This window comes from Scyliorhinus torazame, chromosome 10 (genome assembly GCF_047496885.1).
Source record: "Scyliorhinus torazame isolate Kashiwa2021f chromosome 10, sScyTor2.1, whole genome shotgun sequence".
Classification (NCBI taxonomy): Eukaryota; Metazoa; Chordata; class Chondrichthyes; order Carcharhiniformes; family Scyliorhinidae; genus Scyliorhinus; species Scyliorhinus torazame.
In genome coordinates, this window is record NC_092716.1 from 250,732,004 (window position 1) to 250,752,098 (window position 20,095).

At 46.3% G+C, this 20,095-nt stretch overlaps 1 protein-coding gene across 1 annotated transcript in view; it reads right to left on the reverse strand.

Annotated features, from left to right (window-relative positions):
- The window catches only part of ano3 (anoctamin 3), a 661,351-nt gene that overhangs the window by 220,937 nt on the left and 420,319 nt on the right, over positions 1 to 20,095 (reverse strand). Inside the window, exon 12 of the mRNA XM_072466663.1 lies at positions 16,509 to 16,630. Coding sequence (XP_072322764.1) covers positions 16,509 to 16,630 — 122 coding nt within the window. The remainder of the gene's footprint in view (positions 1 to 16,508; positions 16,631 to 20,095) is intronic.

Sequence of the window (20,095 nt, forward strand, 5' to 3'; positions counted from 1 at the left end):
CCATTAAAGGGAGAGGTTGGTTGAACGCCATGATACATTTTGGGGTTCTGAAAACGCCTCACCCATACCAATTGGGAGCTCGTCCGGGATAAAAGTCTATCTATTGGATTGGCTTTTGTGAACTTAAAGACAGTGACGGATTGTTGCTTTTCCGGTGTGGTATTTTAGTTTAAGTGGGGAGAGTGTTGTGAACAATGGTTCTTTCAGAGGCTCAGAAGTGTTTGGGGGTGGAGAATGTCACACGTAGTACCTTACGGTCAGAAACAAAAAGCAGACTGTTAGATTTGGCGAGAACATTGCAGTTAACATTACCTGACAAAATGAGAAAAGATGAGGTAATTATGGCGGTGGTTAAGCATTTAAAGTTGCCTGAGATAGAGTTTGACTCATTGGGAAATGGCAAAAATTCAGTTGCAAATTAAACAAATGGAACATGAGAAAGAATTAAAGCGGCTGGCATATGAGAGTGAGAGAGAGGAAAGAGAAAGAGAGAGAGAGAGGAAAAAGAAAAGGAGAGAGAAGAAAGGAGAAAAGAAAAATAGCCCTAGCAGAACAAAAAGAAAAAGAAAGGGAGATACAGATCAGGGAAAAAGATAAAGAGAGGGAGTTTGAACTTCAGAAAATGGCCATGAAACATGACAATCAGTTAAAATTGGCAGACGTAAAGGGAAACGTACAGTTGAATGATAGTGAGAAAGAACGTCATAGTCGAAGGCTTGGTGGGAATCTATTTAAATATGTCCAAGCATTGCCAAGGTTTGACGAGAAGGAAGTGGAAGCCTTTTTCATTTCATTTGAGAAGGTAGCTAAACAAATGAAATGGCCACAGGCCATGTGGATGTCACTGATTCAAACAAAGCTGGTAGGTAGAGCTAGTGAAGTGTTTGCATCACTACTGGAGGAGGTATCTGGAACGTATGAGGAGGTGAAGAAATCCATCTTAAGTGCATATGAGCTAGTGCCTGAAGCTTACAGACAAAGGTTTAGAAATTTAAGGAAAGAATTTGGTCAAACATACATGGAGTTTGAAAGGGTCAAACAGAGTAATTTTGATAGGTGGATAAGGGCTTTGAAAATAGACCAAACGTATGAAGCTCTCAGAGAAATTATACGATTGGAGGAGTTTAAAAATTCAATTCCTGATGTAGTGAGAACTCATGTGGAAGAACAGAGGGTTAAAACTGCGAGATTAGCAGCGGAAATGGCAGATGATTATGAATTAGTTAATAAATCACAGATTGGTTTCCGACATCAGTTTCAGCCAGTGAGGGATAGAAACTGGGGACATGAGAAATACCCAAGTGCTAAAGGTAAAGGTGATCTGATGGGAGACAATAAAGAGAGTGTACCTCAGATTAAATAAGAAATCCAGGAAGGTGGAAAAGAAGTGAAACGTTTCAAATGTTTTCACTGTAATAAACTAGCCCATGTAAAGTCAGGTGGTTGAAGAAAAGCACTGGGAAGGCTAATGTGGTAAAACAGGATAAGATAGTGGGGTTTGTTAGAATGGTAAACGAAGGCCCAAGGGAAGCGAAGGAGGTGCAAACAATTGTACAGCCTGTTCAAGAAGTAATTGTTAAGAAGGTGCCAGATGTCTTTAAAGAATTTACTTGTGTGGGTAAAGTTTACTCATGTGTATCAGGAGGAGCAGGTAAAGAAGTCACAATTTTAAGAGATACAGGGGTTAGTCAATCTTTAATGGTAAAAGAGGAGGAATGATGTAGTTTGGGAAGAATGTTGCCAGAAAAGGTGATGTGTGGAATTCGGGGTGAGAGGAGTAGCGTTCCATTATATAAAGTAAGGTTGGAAAGTCCAGTGAAGAGTGGTGAAGTGGTAGTAGGAGTAATAGATAAACTATCTTGTCCAGGAATACAGTTTATCTTGGGTAATGATATAGCTGGATCGCAGATGGGAGTGATGCATACTGTGATTGATAAGCCAGTGGAAAATCAGTCAACTGAAGGGTTGAAGGACGAATATCCTGGGATTTTTCCGGATTGTGTAGTAACAAGGTCGCAAAGTCACAGTTTAAGATAAGAGGAGAAATCGAAGAGTGAAGATGAAGTTGAAGTGCAATTATCAGAAACGATTTTTGATCAGATGGTTGAAAAAGAACAAGAACAGGTGGAGGATGAGGCGGATATTTTTAGTTCAGGAAAATTGGCGGAGGTACAACAGAAAGATGTAGAAATTAAACGGATATATCAGAAAGCATATACGGAAGAGGAATCTGAGAGCATACCAGAGTGTTATTACCGGAAAAATTATGTCTTGATGAGAAAATGGAGACCTGTACATATGCAGGCGGATGAAAAGTGGGCAGAAGTTCATCAAATAGTATTGCCGGTAGGGTATAGAAAGGCGGTGTTGCGAGTTGCACATGAGGTACCAGTGGGAGGTCATTTGGGAATAAGGAAAACTCGAGCTAAAATCCAGAAACATTTTTATTGGCCTGGACTACATAAAGATGTAGTTAAATTTTGTCAATCATGTCACACATGTCAAGTGATAGGGAAACCTCAAGCAGTGATAAAACCAGCACCCTTAATACCCATTCCAGCATTTGAGGAACCTTTTACAAGGGTCCTAATTGTAGGACCGTTTCCTAAAACAAAAAGTGGGAATCAATATCGTTTGACTGTAATGGACGTGTCTACTAGGTTTCCAGAAGCCAGCCCAGGACGTAATATTATGGCTAAAAGTATTGTGGAGGAGTTACTTAAATTCTTTACTAGATATGGACTACCCACAGAAATTCAATCGGATCAAGGAACAAATTTTACGTCAAAGTTATTCAAAGATGTTATGGATAGCTTAGGAATAAAACAATTTAAATCAACTGCGTACCATCCAGAATCGCAGGGAGCATTAGAAAGGTGACATCAGACATTAAAGACAATGTTGAGGGCGTATTGTCAAGATTATCCAGAGGATTGGGATAAAGGAATCCCATTCGTATTGTTTGCAATTAGGGATGCACCTAATGAGTCGACCAAATTTAGTCCTTTTGAATTAATTTTTGGTCATGAGGTAAGAGGACCACTTAAATTGATTAAAGAAAAATTGGTGGGTGAGAAATCGGAAATTCCACTATTGGATTACGTGTCAAGTTTTAGGGAATGATTAAATAGAGCAGGTGAATTGGCTAGACAACATTTGAAAGTTACACAAAATGTAATGAAACGGGTAACGGACAAGAAATCCAAAGTTCGTAGTTTTGCCAGTGGGGATAAAGTTTTAGTGTTGTTACCAGTGGTAGGGGAGCCTTTAAAAGTTAGGTTTTGTGGACCGTATCAGATTGAAAGGAAATTAAGTGAGGTGAATTATGTGGTAAAAACACCAGATAGAAGGAAGACTCACCAAGTGTGTCATGTGAACATGCTTAAAAGGTACTTTGAAAGGGAAGGCGAGAAAAAGGAGGTTTTAATGATTCTAACTCAAAAGTACGAACCAAATCCAGATGACTGTGAACTTGACATACCTCAAATTAAATTGGAAAATGAGGATGTTCTTAAAAATTGGGATGAATTGTTAAGTTACCTTCCAGAGGAAAAACAAACTGACCTGAAAGAGTTATTGATATCACATGGGCAAGTTTGTAGAGATAAATTGGGAAGTACTAAAATGGCTCTACATGATGTAGATGTGGGAAATGCTGTTCCTATCAAACAACATCCATATAGACTTAATCCTTTAAAATTGGCACAGGTTAACAGAGAGATTGAGAGTGTGCTGAAGAATGGCATAATTGAAGTGGGTTGTAGCCAATGGAGCTCACCCATAGTGATGGTACCTAGACCAGATGGTACCCAACGGTTGTGTGTGGACTATCGAAAGGTGAATGCAGTTACAAGAACAGACTCTTATCCTATCCCACGTTTGGAGGATTGCATTGAGAAAGTGGGACGATCTGCTTTTATTTCCAACTTCCAGACATGGAAAGAACGGTTAAACCATCGTATGGAGTTCTTCGATTGACTTCAGGTGGCGGGTTTGGTGATGAACCTAGCCGAAAGTGAATTTGGAGAAGCCCGAATCACTTTCCTTGAGGAGTTTCCGATACCCTCAAGACGAAGGGAGGCAATTCGATCTCTTAACATGAATGAATTTGATCGAGCCTTTGTGCAAAAGATTTGTAGCGTGGTTGCTCCACGGATGGACTTCCTAAAGAAACCTAAAAAATTTCAATGGACAGCGGACTTTCAACAGGCATTTGACTGCCTGACAGCTGTGATCACAAATGTTCCTGTATTGGAGAATTGCAAGGGACTCTGTGGTCAGATTGAGCTAAAGTATCTGATTCTAAAGAGAAATGCCGAGGAGGAGAGGAATGGATGGATCGTGCAGAGACTTTGTTCAAAGAGACTGTCAATCGAGAAGGATTTCGGTTGGAGGAAGAAGAACAAAGAAAAATGGACTACATTATTATACCTGTTTGCATGTGTTGTTTTTTTAAAAAAACGAAAAGGTATATTTACTGTGTACATTTCTTAGTGGATAGTGCAAAAGTGAAAAATGAAACCATCTTGAAGTTGATGGTTTATTTTTTTATCTTGGGGGGAGTTGTCATGTGAGGGTACATTTAAGACATGGATGTTTAAGCAATGTACCTTTAAGAAAACAGTGATGTCAGAGAGTGGGTGGGGCTGAGGTCACGTCAGCCATTTTGCAGGTTTTTAGTTTCAGTTTAAAAAGCAGTGTGTGTGTGTCTGTGTGTTTTTTTTGAAAAGAGCTGGGTGTGTTTCTGTGTTTTGCAGTCAGCTGGATCTCTACAATGAAAGACTATCTCTGGATCATTTGGGTGATTTAAAGTAAAGCCTTTAACCTGATGTGATTTTGTATAAAGGTGTTAAGTCTCTTGGAAGTTTGAAGGAACATTTTAAGGACGTATTTACTGTTGCAATATTTTCTGAGTTATCTTTGAAGTAAGGGGTGTTAAGAGATCCAATGTTTATTTAAGATGTTAAGTTGAGTTCATGGAATAAACAGTGTTTTGTGTTTAAAAACCCACGTGTCCATAATTGTAGTCCCACGCCTAGGGAAAAAAGCCGTGGGCTGGGAAAAGCAACAAATCCATTAAAGGTGGAGGTTGGTTGAACTCCATGATACATTTTGGAGTTCTGAAAACGCCTCGCCCATAACAATAAAGAATCCTCAAACTCACTGCAGTCATATTTCCGGTAGGAATGTGCCATTTTCTCCACAATTCCGGAGGGCTGCCAGAGATCCCATAGGGATTAACATTGACTTAACGGACTTCAGAGTGCGATCTCTCTCCTCCACCTTCAATTATTCAATGTAGATGCAAAGGTAGAGGAAATGGTGAATGACATCCCTCTCTCATCGATGTTGCAGCAAATTATATTTCATAAGAATAGAATCATACAATGGCTACAGTGCAGGAGGAGGCCCTTTGGGCCATCGAGTCAGCACCGTTCTCCGGAGGAATACCCCACCCAAGTCCATTCCCCTGTCATGTCCCTGTAACCCCACCTAACATTTGGATACTAAGGGGCAATTTATCGTGGCCAATCCACCTAACCATCTTTGGACTGTGGGAGGAAACCGGAGCACCCGGAGGAAATCCACGCAGACACGGGGAGAATGTGCAGACTCCACACAGTCAGTCACCCAAGGCTGGAATTGAACCCGGATCCCTGCTGCTACGAGGCAGCAGTGCTAACCACTGTGCCACCGTGATGCCCATTTTTCTTGCTCATAGTGTCCTGGTGCCATTTTATGTCTCGACTCTGCAATGGCAATGTAAACAAAGTGATCGTTGTTGATGATAGTTTACCAGCTCCTCTACTTTTGCAACTATCTTGATTAATTTGACCCATGCTACATCTTCCTGAGGAAGTACTGAAATTAGAATGCTATCCTCTACACTGAAGAGTAGCTGATGATGAAACTGCAAAGCTAGTGCTTTGATTCATTATATTTACAAAATGCAGCTTTTGCTTATAAAAGTTCATTGGTGCCTCAAAAAAAGAAACATTCCTTTGGTTAGTATTTAAAGTGCGAGCTTCGTAACGAATAGCGCAGAGGCAGAATGTTTACCTTCACTGCCCTGCGTGTCCCCTGGTGGAGTGGATCATTTCCCACTTGTTGAAACAAGTTGATTCAAGCAGTTCCAAAACAGGAAGTGACCCATTCCACCAGGTTACTGTCCAGGGTAATGGAGAGGCTGAAAATCTAACCCATACTCCAGGTTGACTCTTTAATCGAGCACTGAGGGGCTGCTGCATTGTTAGGGGTGCCACCTTTCAGAGGACCCCAGAAGTTGTCATGAGGTTAATATCAAATAATTTGATACAAAGGAATTGGTTAAGTAGTCAGCTGGACTTTGATATGCGGATTTGCCAAGCAACAGTGTAAACAGATATTTACCAAAGGGAAATGGTTAACAATAGGGCATAGCACTTCAGGAGTTAAAAAACGATGGTGAGAGTGCAAAAGGGAACATAAGGATGGCTGTCGCATCCATGCCAAAGGGTGGGGGGAACACATGTAAGAAATGTCAGTAACTGGGGCTTCTAAGATAAGTTGGTCAGATAAGACAAGATCAAAAGGAATAAGCAGTGTATCAGTGGCAGTGTTGATCCTGTGTGTGGCACGGTGGCACAGCGGCTAGCACTGCTGCCTCATAGTGCCAGGGACCTGAGTTCAATCCCAGCCTTGGTGACTGTCTGTGTGGAGTTTTCATCTTCTCCCTGTGCCAGTGTGTGTTTCCTCCCACAGTCCAAAGATGTGCAGGTTAGGTGGATTGGCCACGCTAAATTTCCCCTTAGTGTCCAAAGGTTAGGTGGGGTTACCGGTTTGCGGGATAGTGAGCCTAGGTAAGATGCTCTTTCACAGCACCAGTGCAGGCTTGAGGGCACCAATGGCCTCATTACACACTGTAGGGATTCCATGATTCTATAAGCAGAGGGAAGCTGACGTGATCCCAGTCACACACAGCTGAAAGTTGTGTTCTTACCCAAAACAATGTTTTGCCTGGGAAGTCCTGTTACATTGTCAGTTGTTGCTACTCTAAATGGGAAGAAAGTTCCCAGAAAAGATAATCAGCAATTATTGCTGGAGTTTTCTCATAGTGTTAAACCTATGGGATGTTGTTTTGGCGATATACATCTCTGGGTTTCAGAAAGCAGGGGGATTTGGAACGGGTTAGTTGAGGTATACTGTAGGTGTAGCCATTATTGTGTTTGAGTGTAGCTTTTGTTTGGTGGTGTTCTTGATACTGCTTAATTAAAAACCTTTGGCTTGTGCAAGAAGCAATAAAAGCTCACATGGGGCATGGTTCAAAGTGAGGTAGGAGAGTGTGGCCAATATTTGAAACTCAAACATCATCAGGTTAACCTGTCACTCATCTCATTGCCATTTGTGAGACTTTGCAGGAAGCAACTGACTGTTGTATTCAGTAAAACATCCCAAGTTGCTTCTCAGGGAGCACCGACAAGATATATCGAGGTAACAACCAGGGTTGCAAAGCCCACTGGTGGCAAAGCGCTTTGGCCCACCCTGAGGATACAAATTCAAGCTATTCTCTCAGCTGAAGTGAGGACGGTGCTTTTAATTAAGGAAACTGCTCTCTCTACTGCTTCACAGCACAATCCCATTGTTAAATATTAAATGTTAGCAAGGTAGGTAGACAAGTTACTGCCCTGTACACAGGCGAGCCCTTTGCCGCAGGGTAGCCATTGATGGCTTTTCATCAAACAACAGGGCATTTTTAAAGTTTCATCTGTTTACACTCGTCAGTTTCTGAGTAAATGTAATATTTTTCAACGGTTAATTTAGCTGAAAGGTGCCCGAGAGGTTAATTTAGCTGAAAGGTGCCCGAGAGTCTTAAAGAGCATTTCAATATTAAGGGCCATCTTCAGACGTAATTGGTCGAAACGCAGCATGCTAATAATTTGGTTTGTGGTTGTGGATAATTTTGTGGGTGGAGCCAGCTCCCCACGCAGCATCTTTTTTAACCCGGCGCAAAGTATCGCAGAAGCTCAATTTTCACTGGACCTAACTTGAACTTGAGGTCCCTCCATCTTTGGCTGTGATTTGGCCCATTTTTGCCGAATCGTTCCAGGCAAGATTACTCAATCCCACACAATGGTTACATTGAAATGCCCACAAGCACTCCCCGTAGTTGATGGAGAATCTGCCGTTTATTGCGAAAAGGTCTGAGTTAAACCCAGATGCTGAGTGCTGTCCCGCTTCAAGTCGAGGCTGTTAGGAATGAGACATATCAGTATCCTCCTGACAATCTAAATGGCCCAAACGTCTAAGACCTCAGCTGTTTCCCTAGTTCTCAGCAGATTTCAATATTGTAGACCTTTGCTCTGGTTTAATTATACAATATCGGCCTTAACTTATCATTTCTTTTAGAAGGCTGATGCAAATTTAACGATTGGTGGTGAAGTTTGTTTGAAAGGCTTCACTGGAGCAATCTTTGGGCTGGATTTTCCTACACCATTACTGGAGGTAGTGTGGAGTGGTGGGGGTTGAAGCAGAACTGAAGGCCAACATCTTACCCACACCCTTGCATCCTCTCCACTGTCACCCTGGCTGATTTTATTGAGTTAGGCAATCAGCGCTGCAGGCTCATTCATTGTTTGAGGGCGGACAATTAGACATTTTGGGGTCTCCTTCTGTCTTCAAAGCTAGAAAAATGGCCTGCCATACGTCATTCGAGGAGAAGTTTAAAGAGGAATAAAACAAACTAACAGCTGAATGCATGACAAAAGGCCAAACTATACATCCTGAGCTCCAGGAGTCAATAAACGTAACGAACAGCAGAAGGAGCTATCACCAAACTGGCCAGGATAAACGTGTGTCACTGTGGAGCTGCTGGGGTTCTGGATGATGTGGGTGTGGCAGGTCACGTTTCGTGCATTCCTAACGGTGCACAGAGGTGTACTTGAGCGCATACTTTGCCTGGAATTAAACAAGAGGCGTTCAAAGGTGTGCAGATTAGGTGGACTGGCCATGCTAAATTGGCCTTTTGTGTCACGGTTGGGGGGGGGGGGGTTACGGGGGTTACGGGGTTGCAAGGACATGGGCTTGGGTGGGGTGCTCTTTCAGAGAGTCAGTGCAGACTCGATGGGCTGAATCATAGAATTTACAGTGCAGAAGGAGGCCATTTGGCCCATCGAGTCTGCAGTGGCCCTTGGAAAGAGCACCCTACACAAGCCCACACCTCCACCCTATCCCCGTAACCCCACCTAACCATTTTTGGACACTAAGGGCAATTTAGCACGGCCAATCCACCTAACCTGCACATCTTTGGACTGAGGGAGGAAACCGGAGCAGCCGGAGGAAACCCACGCACACACGGGGAGAACGTGCAGACTCCGCACAGACAGTGACCCAAGCGGGGAATCGAACCTGGGACCCTGGAGCTGTGAAGCAACTGTGCTAACCACTATGCTACCTCCTTCTGCACTGTCGGGATTCTACGATGACTCTTTGATGGCCAGCTCGTGCTCCTGAGGCTTGCAGAGGAAGCAGAATTTGGAAGAATCCTGCCTGCTTCCAAATAATTATGTCGTGGTCCTATCCGTCCTCATGCACCATTTTGAAAAGATCTTTGCTACCCAGTGAAACCGGGATATTCGAGGCACAACTTTGTATCTATTGGAAAAGTGGGACAACTTAAAAGAAATACATATTTCATAACAGCATCCATAGGATTGTTGGTGTCCATCTGTGACAGGCATAATGGGTGGGAATTTTCAGATTGTACCTGCCCAAGACCGGAAATTCCCAGCTGAGGCCAACAGATCTTTAAACAGTCATTCAAGTTTTCCAATCCTGCCCGCCCATGACGATTCCTGTGGTGGGTAGGACTGGAAAATTTACCAGAATATTACAAGACACAAGTAAAGATACTGTCATTGATGGGTTGGCCCCTGGCAGATTAAATCATGTGCCTTTGAGAGCATTCATCAAATTTTCCCCCTATTAACATTTTAAAAAAAATTTAGAGTACCCAATTCATTTGTTTATAATTAAGGGGCAATTTCGCGTGGCCAAGCCACCTAGCCTGCACATTTTTAGGTTGTGGGGGCGAAACCCACGCAGACACGGGGAGAATGTGCAAACTCCACACGGACACTGACCCAGAGCCGGGATCGAACCTGGGACCTTGGCGCCAGGGCCAACCCACTGCGACACCGTGCTGCCCTCTATTAACATATTTTAACGATACTTTGAAAAACAGAAGTCAATGATGACACACTCAGGTGAAAAACTCTACCGGTACCTAGAAAGTCTTTCAAACCGCAAACAGCTGAAGAGTGAATGGTTGGAGGTTGAAATCTATTTTAAAATATGCACACAAGCGCTGTAACCTTTGGAAAATTATGAATGATGTCCTGTGCGGCTTGCTAATGACCAGTCACAGGATATGATGCGCTGACTAAAGCAGGGTTGCCCGAGTGTGAAGGGAAGTAAATGAGGCAGGAGTTGGACTCTGGCTGGATGCATCCACCACATGCACGAACAGGAAAATCCCAATGAGCAAAACTACATCAAAATTGAGAAGTCAACAATAACTGAAACACGCTGATTGCGGATTAGTCAGGCTGGCCAAAAACATCCGAAGAATATTTGTAAAAGTGGGATTTGTTATTGTTTTTTAGTTCTTTAAATCCGGCCCTGTCCACCCTTGAGTTCAGTAAAAAGAGGTCGGCACGGTGGCGCAGTGGGTTAGCCCTGTTGCCTCAAGGCGCCGAGGTCCCAGGTTCAATCCCGGCTCTGGGTCACTGTCCGTGTGGAGTTTGCACATTCGCCCCGTGTTTGCGTGGGTTTCGCCCCCACAACCCAAAGATGTGCAGGCGAGGTGGATTGGCCACGCTAAATTGCCCCTTAATTGGAAAAAAAATGGGGAAAAATATCAGGGAGATGATATTCAGCCTGCACTCGCTATCCGCGGAATTTGGCAGCACAGGCGGAAAGTCCTGCGAGAATCGGGAAACACGATTCTCGCCGGAGAGATCGTGTTTCCCTATTTTCCCCACCCCTCACCAGCGGCATCACGAGATTCACACAAAGGGTGTGAACTACATATTATTGCAGTTCACTAAATTTACATATTATTAACGGGCCCCCGCCACATGATCCCCCCCCCCCTCACTAAATATTCACTCCTCACCAACATGACGTCACGTCAGTGAGGTTTTCAAAAGATTTGGCCGTACGTGAGGCAGTTAAAGGCATCCTTGTGGGGGCGTAGTGTTATGTATAGCCCCTGAAAGGGGGAGGGGGAATGTGGAACAAGAGGGCCATGCCCAGGCAGTACCCTGGAATAATGCCCTGGCAGAGGTTGGCACTGCCAGGTCGGCACTGCAGTGACAACCTGTGCTCTACGGAGGCAGTGCCAGGGCGGGCCTTAGTGGGAGCACCATGGGGGGGGGGGGGGGGGGGGGGGGGGGTTGGGGGGGGGGGGGAGGGTGTATTGATGTGTGATGTGGGATGAGTATCGGCTATACATCCGCGGTGTTGGTGTGGGGGGCTCAATGCCGGCGTTGCATGTGGTGAGGGGGGATGGGGTGCGGGGGTGGGAATGCCGGTGAGGATTGTCGGGGAGACGGGGGGGAGAGGCGGTGCATGGTGCCCCCTATTCCTCCGTGATGGAGGCTGGGGGACATTAGGCAGTAGCGCTTTAACGATGGCGCACCAATCTCTTTGGAGCCGGTTGCTGGCTCGATGAGGCCCCATCCCACCAGAGTGACAGCATAAACCACGCCCACTCATTTTCGTTTCTGTCTAAGAGGCGACCGGAGTTACACGGCAGTTTTCTGACTGAGCCTGAAACTTTGCCAAACTCTGGAAAGATTCCACCCCATGTTTTTAGGATGCCCCAAGGTTCTTTACGGCCAATAACTTGCTTCAGCTGTGCAATCAGTGCAAAAAAATGGAAAATATAGCTGCAGATCTGTGCACAGCAATGTTCTCCAAAATAGCAATGAAATAAATGCCCCTGCTACTTCCAAGTAATCACTTCCAACTGGTTGGCACGGAATCAAAAGGACATGAAGAACATTTTTAACACAGTAAATGGTTACGCTAGGCCTAAGAGTGTTCTTGAGACAGCATGATTAATCGTGCCCTTCAAATGGGATTGGATAATCGTCCATGCTGCAAGTGTCCACTGATTTTTCGATTAGGTCCATTTGAGGCTTTGCGGGAGAAAGAGAATTCAGAATGCCCAATTCACCCAGCAAGCACGTCTTTCAGGACTTGTGGGAGGAAACCGGAGTGTCATGATATTCAAACACACACATCATGATGGACACACCAACAGGCAAATCAGAGCACACAACACCACAACCAATCACACACAAGAACACCAACCACATAAAAAGCACGAGCACGACACCTGGTGTTCAGTAGGTCTGGGGACAAAGACACGGAGAAGAGCTGTTACAAAATCACAAACAGGGAATCCCCACGTGCAGAGTGTCAAGACAAAACTGTACATAGTAAGTTTAAATAAAATAGCGTTGTACCATATACAACCGTGTTGGCTCATCTGTGTGTCAGAACACCCAACACCACATGGTACAGGAGTGGATCGATACCTGCCAACTAACCTGCCATTCTGGACATGGACCGCACCGACAAACCGCAGCCGTTGCAAGTCGCGGGGAACCTAGGTACCAATTGGAAGCTCTTCAGGCAGCGATTTGACCTGTACATCCGTGCCACCGAAAAACAGAGTGCCTCGGATGAAACGAAGATTGCAATGCTCCTCTTCTACGCAGGTCAGCACGCCCTCGACGTCTTCAACTCACTGATGTTCGAAGAAGGCGAAAACCAATCCAAATATGACACGGTCATCCTCAAACTGGACCAGCACTTTAAAGTTGAAGTAAATGAAAGTTTTGAAAGATACCTCTTTCAGCAACGCCTGCAAGGTAAGGAGGAGCTTTTTCAACCCTATTTGACGCACCTCCGGATTCTAGCGCAGTCCTGCGGTTACGGCACCACCACAGAGTCCATGATCAGGGACCAGATTGTTTTTGGCGTTGCCTCTAGTGGCCTACGCCAGCAGCTTCTTAAAATAAAAAGCCTCACCTTAGCATCTGCTGTGGAAGCCTGTGTCCTCCACGAAAATGCTACCTGCCGTTTTGCCCGATTTCAGGCGTCCGAGTTGGCACGGAGGGGGTCCCCAACCGTCGAATCGGCAAGCCAGGCCGCCCACGACGTCGAACGCATCCAGGCCGTCGATTACTTCCCGACCCACGGCCCGGACGACAGCGGCCGCTTCCCGCGCTTTTCGCGGTCTCCCGCGCTGGTGCGCGCCAAAAATAACGGCCACATCGAGGGATGCACTGCGCAGGCGCGCCCACCGCAAGATCGCACTGCGCATGCGCAGTGGCGCAACGAACGCCGTGACGTCATGACGTGCGGCAATTGTGGAGCTCTACATTTAAAAGGGCAATGTCCTGCAAAAAACCGACAGTGCCTCAGATGTGGCAAGATGGGCCACTACGCTGCCCACTGTCGTTCGGCTCAACCCATGGATCCGGCACATCCCCGACAATCTCGCAGACAAGTCAGGACCGTCCAGCCCATGCATCAAGACTTCCAGTTAAGTGATGCAGATGACCAGGATGCCTTCCGCGTTTCCGTCATCGATGTCAACAAGGTCAATGCCATCAATCCAGCCGATGAGTGGTGTGCCACCCTGACGGTCAACCCGAACTCGTCACAAGCCCATTAGACTGGACTTATAATACCGTTCATATGTCTAACAAGTTGCACAATTTTACATGATAACCTGTTGTTGTTTATCGTTCCAGATATCGTCTGACTGGACAACTGTTCAAGTTTTTTTTTCTCTCGTTCGCATTCATGTTATGTTATGGTACAACTTGGTTCATGTGACGCACCCGACATCGCCCCATGTAAATAGTTCCGTCATATGCACATGCTGTACACGACACACACACACTCTTAGATGCACTCACGACGCGATCATATTTATTACCACGTAGGCACATATCTTTGTAAAAAGGGGGGATGTCATGATATTCAAACACACACATCATGATGGACACACCAACAGGCAAATCAGAGCACACAACACCACAACCAATCACACACAAGAACACCAACCACATAAAAAGCACGAGCACGACACCTGGTGTTCAGTAGGTCTGGGGACAAAGACACGGAGAAGAGCTGTTACAAAATCACAAACAGGGAATCCCCACGTGCAGAGTGTCAAGACAAAACTGTACATAGTAAGTTTAAATAAAATAGCGTTGTACCATATACAACCGTGTTGGCTCATCTGTGTGTCAGAACACCCAACACCACACGGAGGAAACCCACGCAGACACGGGGAGAACGTGCAGACTCCGCACAGACACTGACCCAAGCCGGGAATCGAACCCGTGACCCTGGCGCTGTGAAGCAACAGTGCTAACCACTGTGCTACCATGCTGCCCAGTGTGTTATGCTGAATTGGATGAGGTAGGCTGGGAGGATGCTGAAGTGGAGCATGGATTTGTTGGGCCACATGGCCTGTTCCTGTGTTGTACGTTCCATGTACGCAAATAATATATTTTTAGTAATGATTGAAGAATGGATTTTCGGGGCTTTGCTCTTCAGGATGTCGTTCAGAAACCTCGGGCGGGATTCTCCGCAATCGGCGCGATGTCCGCCGACCGGTGCCAAAAACGGCGCGAATCAGTCCAGCATCTTGAGGGGCCGAGCCCTAACCTTGAGGGGCTAGGCCCGAGCCGGACTGATTTCTGCCCCGCCAGCTGGCGCGAAACTGACTTTGCCGGGCGGCACATGCGCGGGAGCGTCAGCGACTGCTCACGGCATCCCTGCGCATGCGCAGTGGAGGGGGTCTCTTCCGCCTCCGCCATAGTGGAGACCATGGCGAAGGCGGAAGGAAAAGAGTGCCCCCGCGGCACAGGCCCGCCCGCGGATCAGTGGGCCCCGATCGCGGGCCAGGCCACCGTGGGGGCATCCCCCGGGGCCAGATCGCCCCGCGCCCCCCCCAGGACCCCGGAGCCCGCCTGCGCCGCCTTGTCCCGCCGGTAACAGAGGTGGTTTAATCCACGCCGGCGGGACAGGCATTCTAGCAGCGGGACTTCGGCCCATCACGGGCGGAGAATCGCCGGGGGGGGGACCCGCCAACCGGCGCGGCGCGATTCCCACCCCCGCCGAATACGCGAAGAATTCGGCAACCGGCAGGGGCGGGATTCACGCCGGCCCCCAGCGATTCTCCGACCCGGCGGGGGGTACGAGAATCCCGCCCCTCATGTTTCTTAAGACATAAATATGGATGACACCCAAAGGTTACATTCCGTTCTCGTTCAGTTGATGTGGAGCCGAGATTTTCCACCTCAGTCCACGGCTATGTCAGGTCCCCTCACAAAAAACTAGAACCCCCACCCCATTCCTCCTCACCCTAACTCGGGAATTATGAGGGCCTCTCCCTGTTTTATTTTTTCCCCAAATTAATTGATGGGATGTGGGCGTGACTGGCTGGACCAGCATTTACTGCCATTTACTAATTGTCCATGAGAAGGTGGTGGTGACTTGCCTTCTTGAGCAGCTGTAGTCCATTTAGTGTAGGTACACCCGCTGTGCTGTTCGGGAGGGAGCTCCAGGATTTTGACCAGTGACAGTGAAGGAACGGCGATATATTTCCAAGTCAGGACTTTGTGTTATTCGGAGGTGAAGCTCCAGGTGATGGTGTTCTCTTGTGTCAGTTGCCCTCGTCTTTTTGGATGGCAGTGGTCACAGATTTGGAAGGTGCTGCCTAAGGAACCTTGGTGAGTTGCTGCAGTGCATCTTGTAAATGGTATACACGGCTGCCAGTGTGTGTCAGTGATGGAGGGAGTGAATGTTTGTGGAAGGGGTGCCAATCAAGCGGGCTGCTTTGCCCTGGATGGTAGACATCTGGAAATGTAATTCTCTAGCCTGTAGAGCTGCCGGTAAGGAGCGCCAACGGCCCACAGCAAAGAACTGGACAGGACCCTCACGCCAATTTCTCATAATCTTCTCCCCTCTGCATTTGGATAGAGGGAAGATTCCACTTGACATTTGACAACAGGAGCGAACTAATATCTTGGCCAAAATATGGACAATGGACCAGTAATCAACAATGGATAATTCAATCGATGGTTTAGACCTTTTGTACTTTATTCTGATCAATTTGGGTTTAAAAATAAATGCATTCAGTGCACTTGTTCAAGTATTTATTTATTCAAATGACACATTTTCCAATTAAATGTGAACTCGGGAGTTCTATTGAGCGAGTATTGCTATTTCAGCAGTGCAGCAAATTACAGCAACTTTAAAGGCATCAGCCTTTCAGATAACTGTTATAGGAGATTAAAAGCTGAGAAGATATTAGGCTACAAAAATGGGACTGTGTAATCTAAGTCAGCAAATATTTATGATTAATAATAATAACATGGCATTCAGGGCTAAGTTAGAAGAAAGAGGCAGATTTACAATGTACATCAAGACAATGCTCCTACCTGATGAGATCTAATGGCTGGTACTTGTACCACATACCCCAACGAGCCCAACGCTCATATAGTAAGTGCCTGTGATTAATTGCACCATGTGTTTTAATTGGATGGCTGCTCTTGTAGCTTCCCTGCATGGAGAAAGAATCAGTTAAAATTATACATGCATATCCGTAAAAAAGATCTCACAGAAATACACACACTGGATTCTGTTGAAAAGAGAGACATGTTGTCGAAGTTTATCATTTTGCACTCATCAGGAAAAACACAAGATTGCCAAATTTTAAACAATCATAAAAATGTTACTGCAGGAGAAACCGGTGCTGGTGGGTTGGAATGTCAATTCTGAGCATTGAGAATGCAACGGGGAAACAATAGGCTTCCCAAGCTCCCTGGGTATTTCAAAGAAGGTGCAAGGCTTGAACGTATTCCTTTTGTTTGCAGAGAGTGGGTTCCTGCGTATGAATGTATGACGCTTCTAGCATGCCTGTCTGAGCCACATCAGCAGTTCAACTGATTATTTATGTTCAAGCCTGCACCTTTTTTTAATTATCCGGGAGCTTGGGGAGCCTCTAGTTCCCATTGCTTTCTCCATGACAACGCCTTCATGGCACAGCCAATCAGAGTTGATTCGCCAACCAATCAGCATCTTTTTATTCTGGAGTATAAATTGTTGTGATAGTTTGAAATTTGGCATTCTTGCATTTGTCCTGATCGGTGCAGGATGAAAAACGTCAGCGACATGTCTCTCTTTTCAGCCATGTTCGAGTTCTATAATACCAAGCTACTGTTTGGACATACTGGGTTATCGAAACACCGGATATTATCTTCGAAAAGGGGACCACTTAGCTCAGCTGGCTGGACGGCTGGTTCGTGATGCGGAGCGACGCCAACAGCGCGGGTTTAATTCCCGTACCAGCTGACGTTATCCATGGAGGCCCCACCTTCTCAACCTTGCCCATCGATTGAGGTGTGGTGACCCTCAGGTTAAATCACCACCAGTCAGCTCTCAACGTGGAGAGCAACCTATGGTCCTCTGGGACTGTGATGACATTTACACATTATCTTAGGAGTACAGATGGAGCACACTGTGGCTCATCTTTGGTCAGACGCGGCACAAGACATGGAGATGGCGTTGGTGGCACATTGAATGATCCAGGGTACACTGAGCTGAATGTAACGAAGATAGATGCCAGCATTGTCAAACCGAAGTTGCTGAGAATGACTGATTCACTGAGAGAAAAGTAGTCGCACAATGCAATTTGACTGGCACTGATGAGATAGAAGAAGAAGAATGTAGCAGTCAAAGCTTGTACCGACAGAAGAGAAAAATGCTCCTGCAACCATATGCAGCTTGACAAAAAATAGAAATTCCTACAAAGTTAGCTCGCCTGAAATATAATCGAAAATAGAACAATGCTACATGGAACCAGTTCTGGTGGAAGACCAGTCAGATGATATGTTGGACTGAGGATTTTTGGGCCCTTTGGGGTTGGCCTGGGAGTCAGGAGGGCTGGCGAAATGGTGGAGGAATTGTACGGCAGGGAGGCAGCAAGAAGAGACCTATGTATTCCCACCACCATCCCACTTTTCCAGGGGTGAAACATGGAAGTATGGATGCCCACCGGTTGGCCAATTGAGCTGTGTAATTTGGCCCCTGTAAGGAATCAGGAGTACCTCTCGCCTTGGGAAATGGTACAGTGAAAGCTGGCAGCTCCCCAGCGGGCTTAGATGGTGGCGGCGAGGGGGGATATCTCTCATTTGGAATATAGAATCCCTACAGTGCATAAGGAGGCCGTTCGGCCCATCGGGTCTGCACCGACCTCTGAAAGAGCACCCTACCTAGACCCACTCCCCGAGCCCTATTGTTGTAACCCCATAACCCCACCAAACCTTTTGGATACTTAGGGGCAATTTAGCATGGCCAATCCACATAACGGACACATCTTTCATCTGCGGGAGGAAAGCGGAGCACCCGTAGGAAATCCGCACAGACATGGGCAGAACATGCAAACTCCAGTCACCCGAGGTCGGAATTGGACCCCGGTCCCTGGCGTTGTGAGGCAGCAGTGCTAACCACTGTGACATCATTCCACCCCCCACCTGCGCCACCATGCCTCTCCCTTCTGGATGCTCCATGGTCAACCGAGGGTCCAAAGATGTGGATACAGCATCAGCAATGGCTTCTGTTCACCAGTGGCACAGCTGAGCTCGCTGAGCACCAGCAGGGCCTGCAGGCAGGTCGCCATTCTCAATTGGACAGCAGTCCCAGTGGCGGCCTGTTAATTGGCCGCTGCTGGCACTATGCCGCTCCGGGTCCCACTACCTGCCAATGCAGGATCACCTCCCACCTTCAGCTCCAATGGTGGGACTTGCCAGCAACTGGCAAAATCCAGCCTGTCAATTCTGTTTCTCTCTTCACACATGCTGCCAGATCAGCTGGGTTTTCCAGTACTTTGATATTTTAATTCAAAGTCTGACTTTCAGTGAAGAAGCTTTAACCTGCGACTCAAGAAACTGCTGACAAAGTGGACTGGTTATTTGCTAAGCCAAATCTTGTCCTGTAAAATACACATATTCCCAGCCACAGGTTACTAGTTGAGTGCCTGCTGATTCACAGAGACATCACGTATTACAGTTAGCGGAACTCAGATTTTGACACATTCACAAAATATATCATACCCCCTCTCTCTTTCCCTTTCTTGCTGGCTCTACCACTTCTGTGCAAAAGTGGCAGCATTGGTCCTGGGGGTCATTTAATATAGGTGGCAACCAGTGGGAAAATCTGGCAGCAGAGACTGCTGCATTTAGGAGGAGGAGCGTGCACCCTCTGAAAGAAAAGTGACTTGAAAGGGGGACACATTAAGAACGTGCTCGCCTAAACCTCGATGGATCTAATTAGGGCCTGTTCATATTTATGATTTCGAGTTGACGTTAGCACAATCCATCACTGTGTCAAATAAAGTGCTTTTGTGGACAATTTCCCATTCGAGAGCTAAAAAGAGCTTGCCAGCCTTTGCCGGAAGTTTATCATAGAATTTACAGCGCAGAAAGAGGCCATTCGGCCCATCGAGTCTGCACCGGCTCTTGGAAAGAGCACCCTACCCAAGGTCAACACCTCCACCCTATCCCCATAACCCAGTAACCCCACCCAACACCAAGGGCAATTTTGGACACTAAGGGCAATTTATCGTAGCCAATCCACCTAACCTGCACATCTTTGGACTGTGGGAGGAAACCGGAGCACCCAGAGGAAACCCACGCACACACGGGGAGAACGTGCAGACTCCGCACAGACAGTGACCCAAGCCGGAATCGAACCTGGGACCCTGGAGCTGTGAAGCAATTGTGCTAACCACAATGCTACCGTGCTGCCCCAAGTTGGAATTCATTCACCAATGACATCCTGCTGATTAATAAATGGAAAGCAGGGAGTTATTAATGTTTACACAAATATCATTTGTGGAAAATTACACCACATAAACATAATTACAGCAATGTACCTCGCTGCAAAACAGCTTCTGCATTCTGATTAAACCTATTAGCCCGTGATTCAACTCTCAGCTGCTTCATCACATCCACCGCAGACACCAATT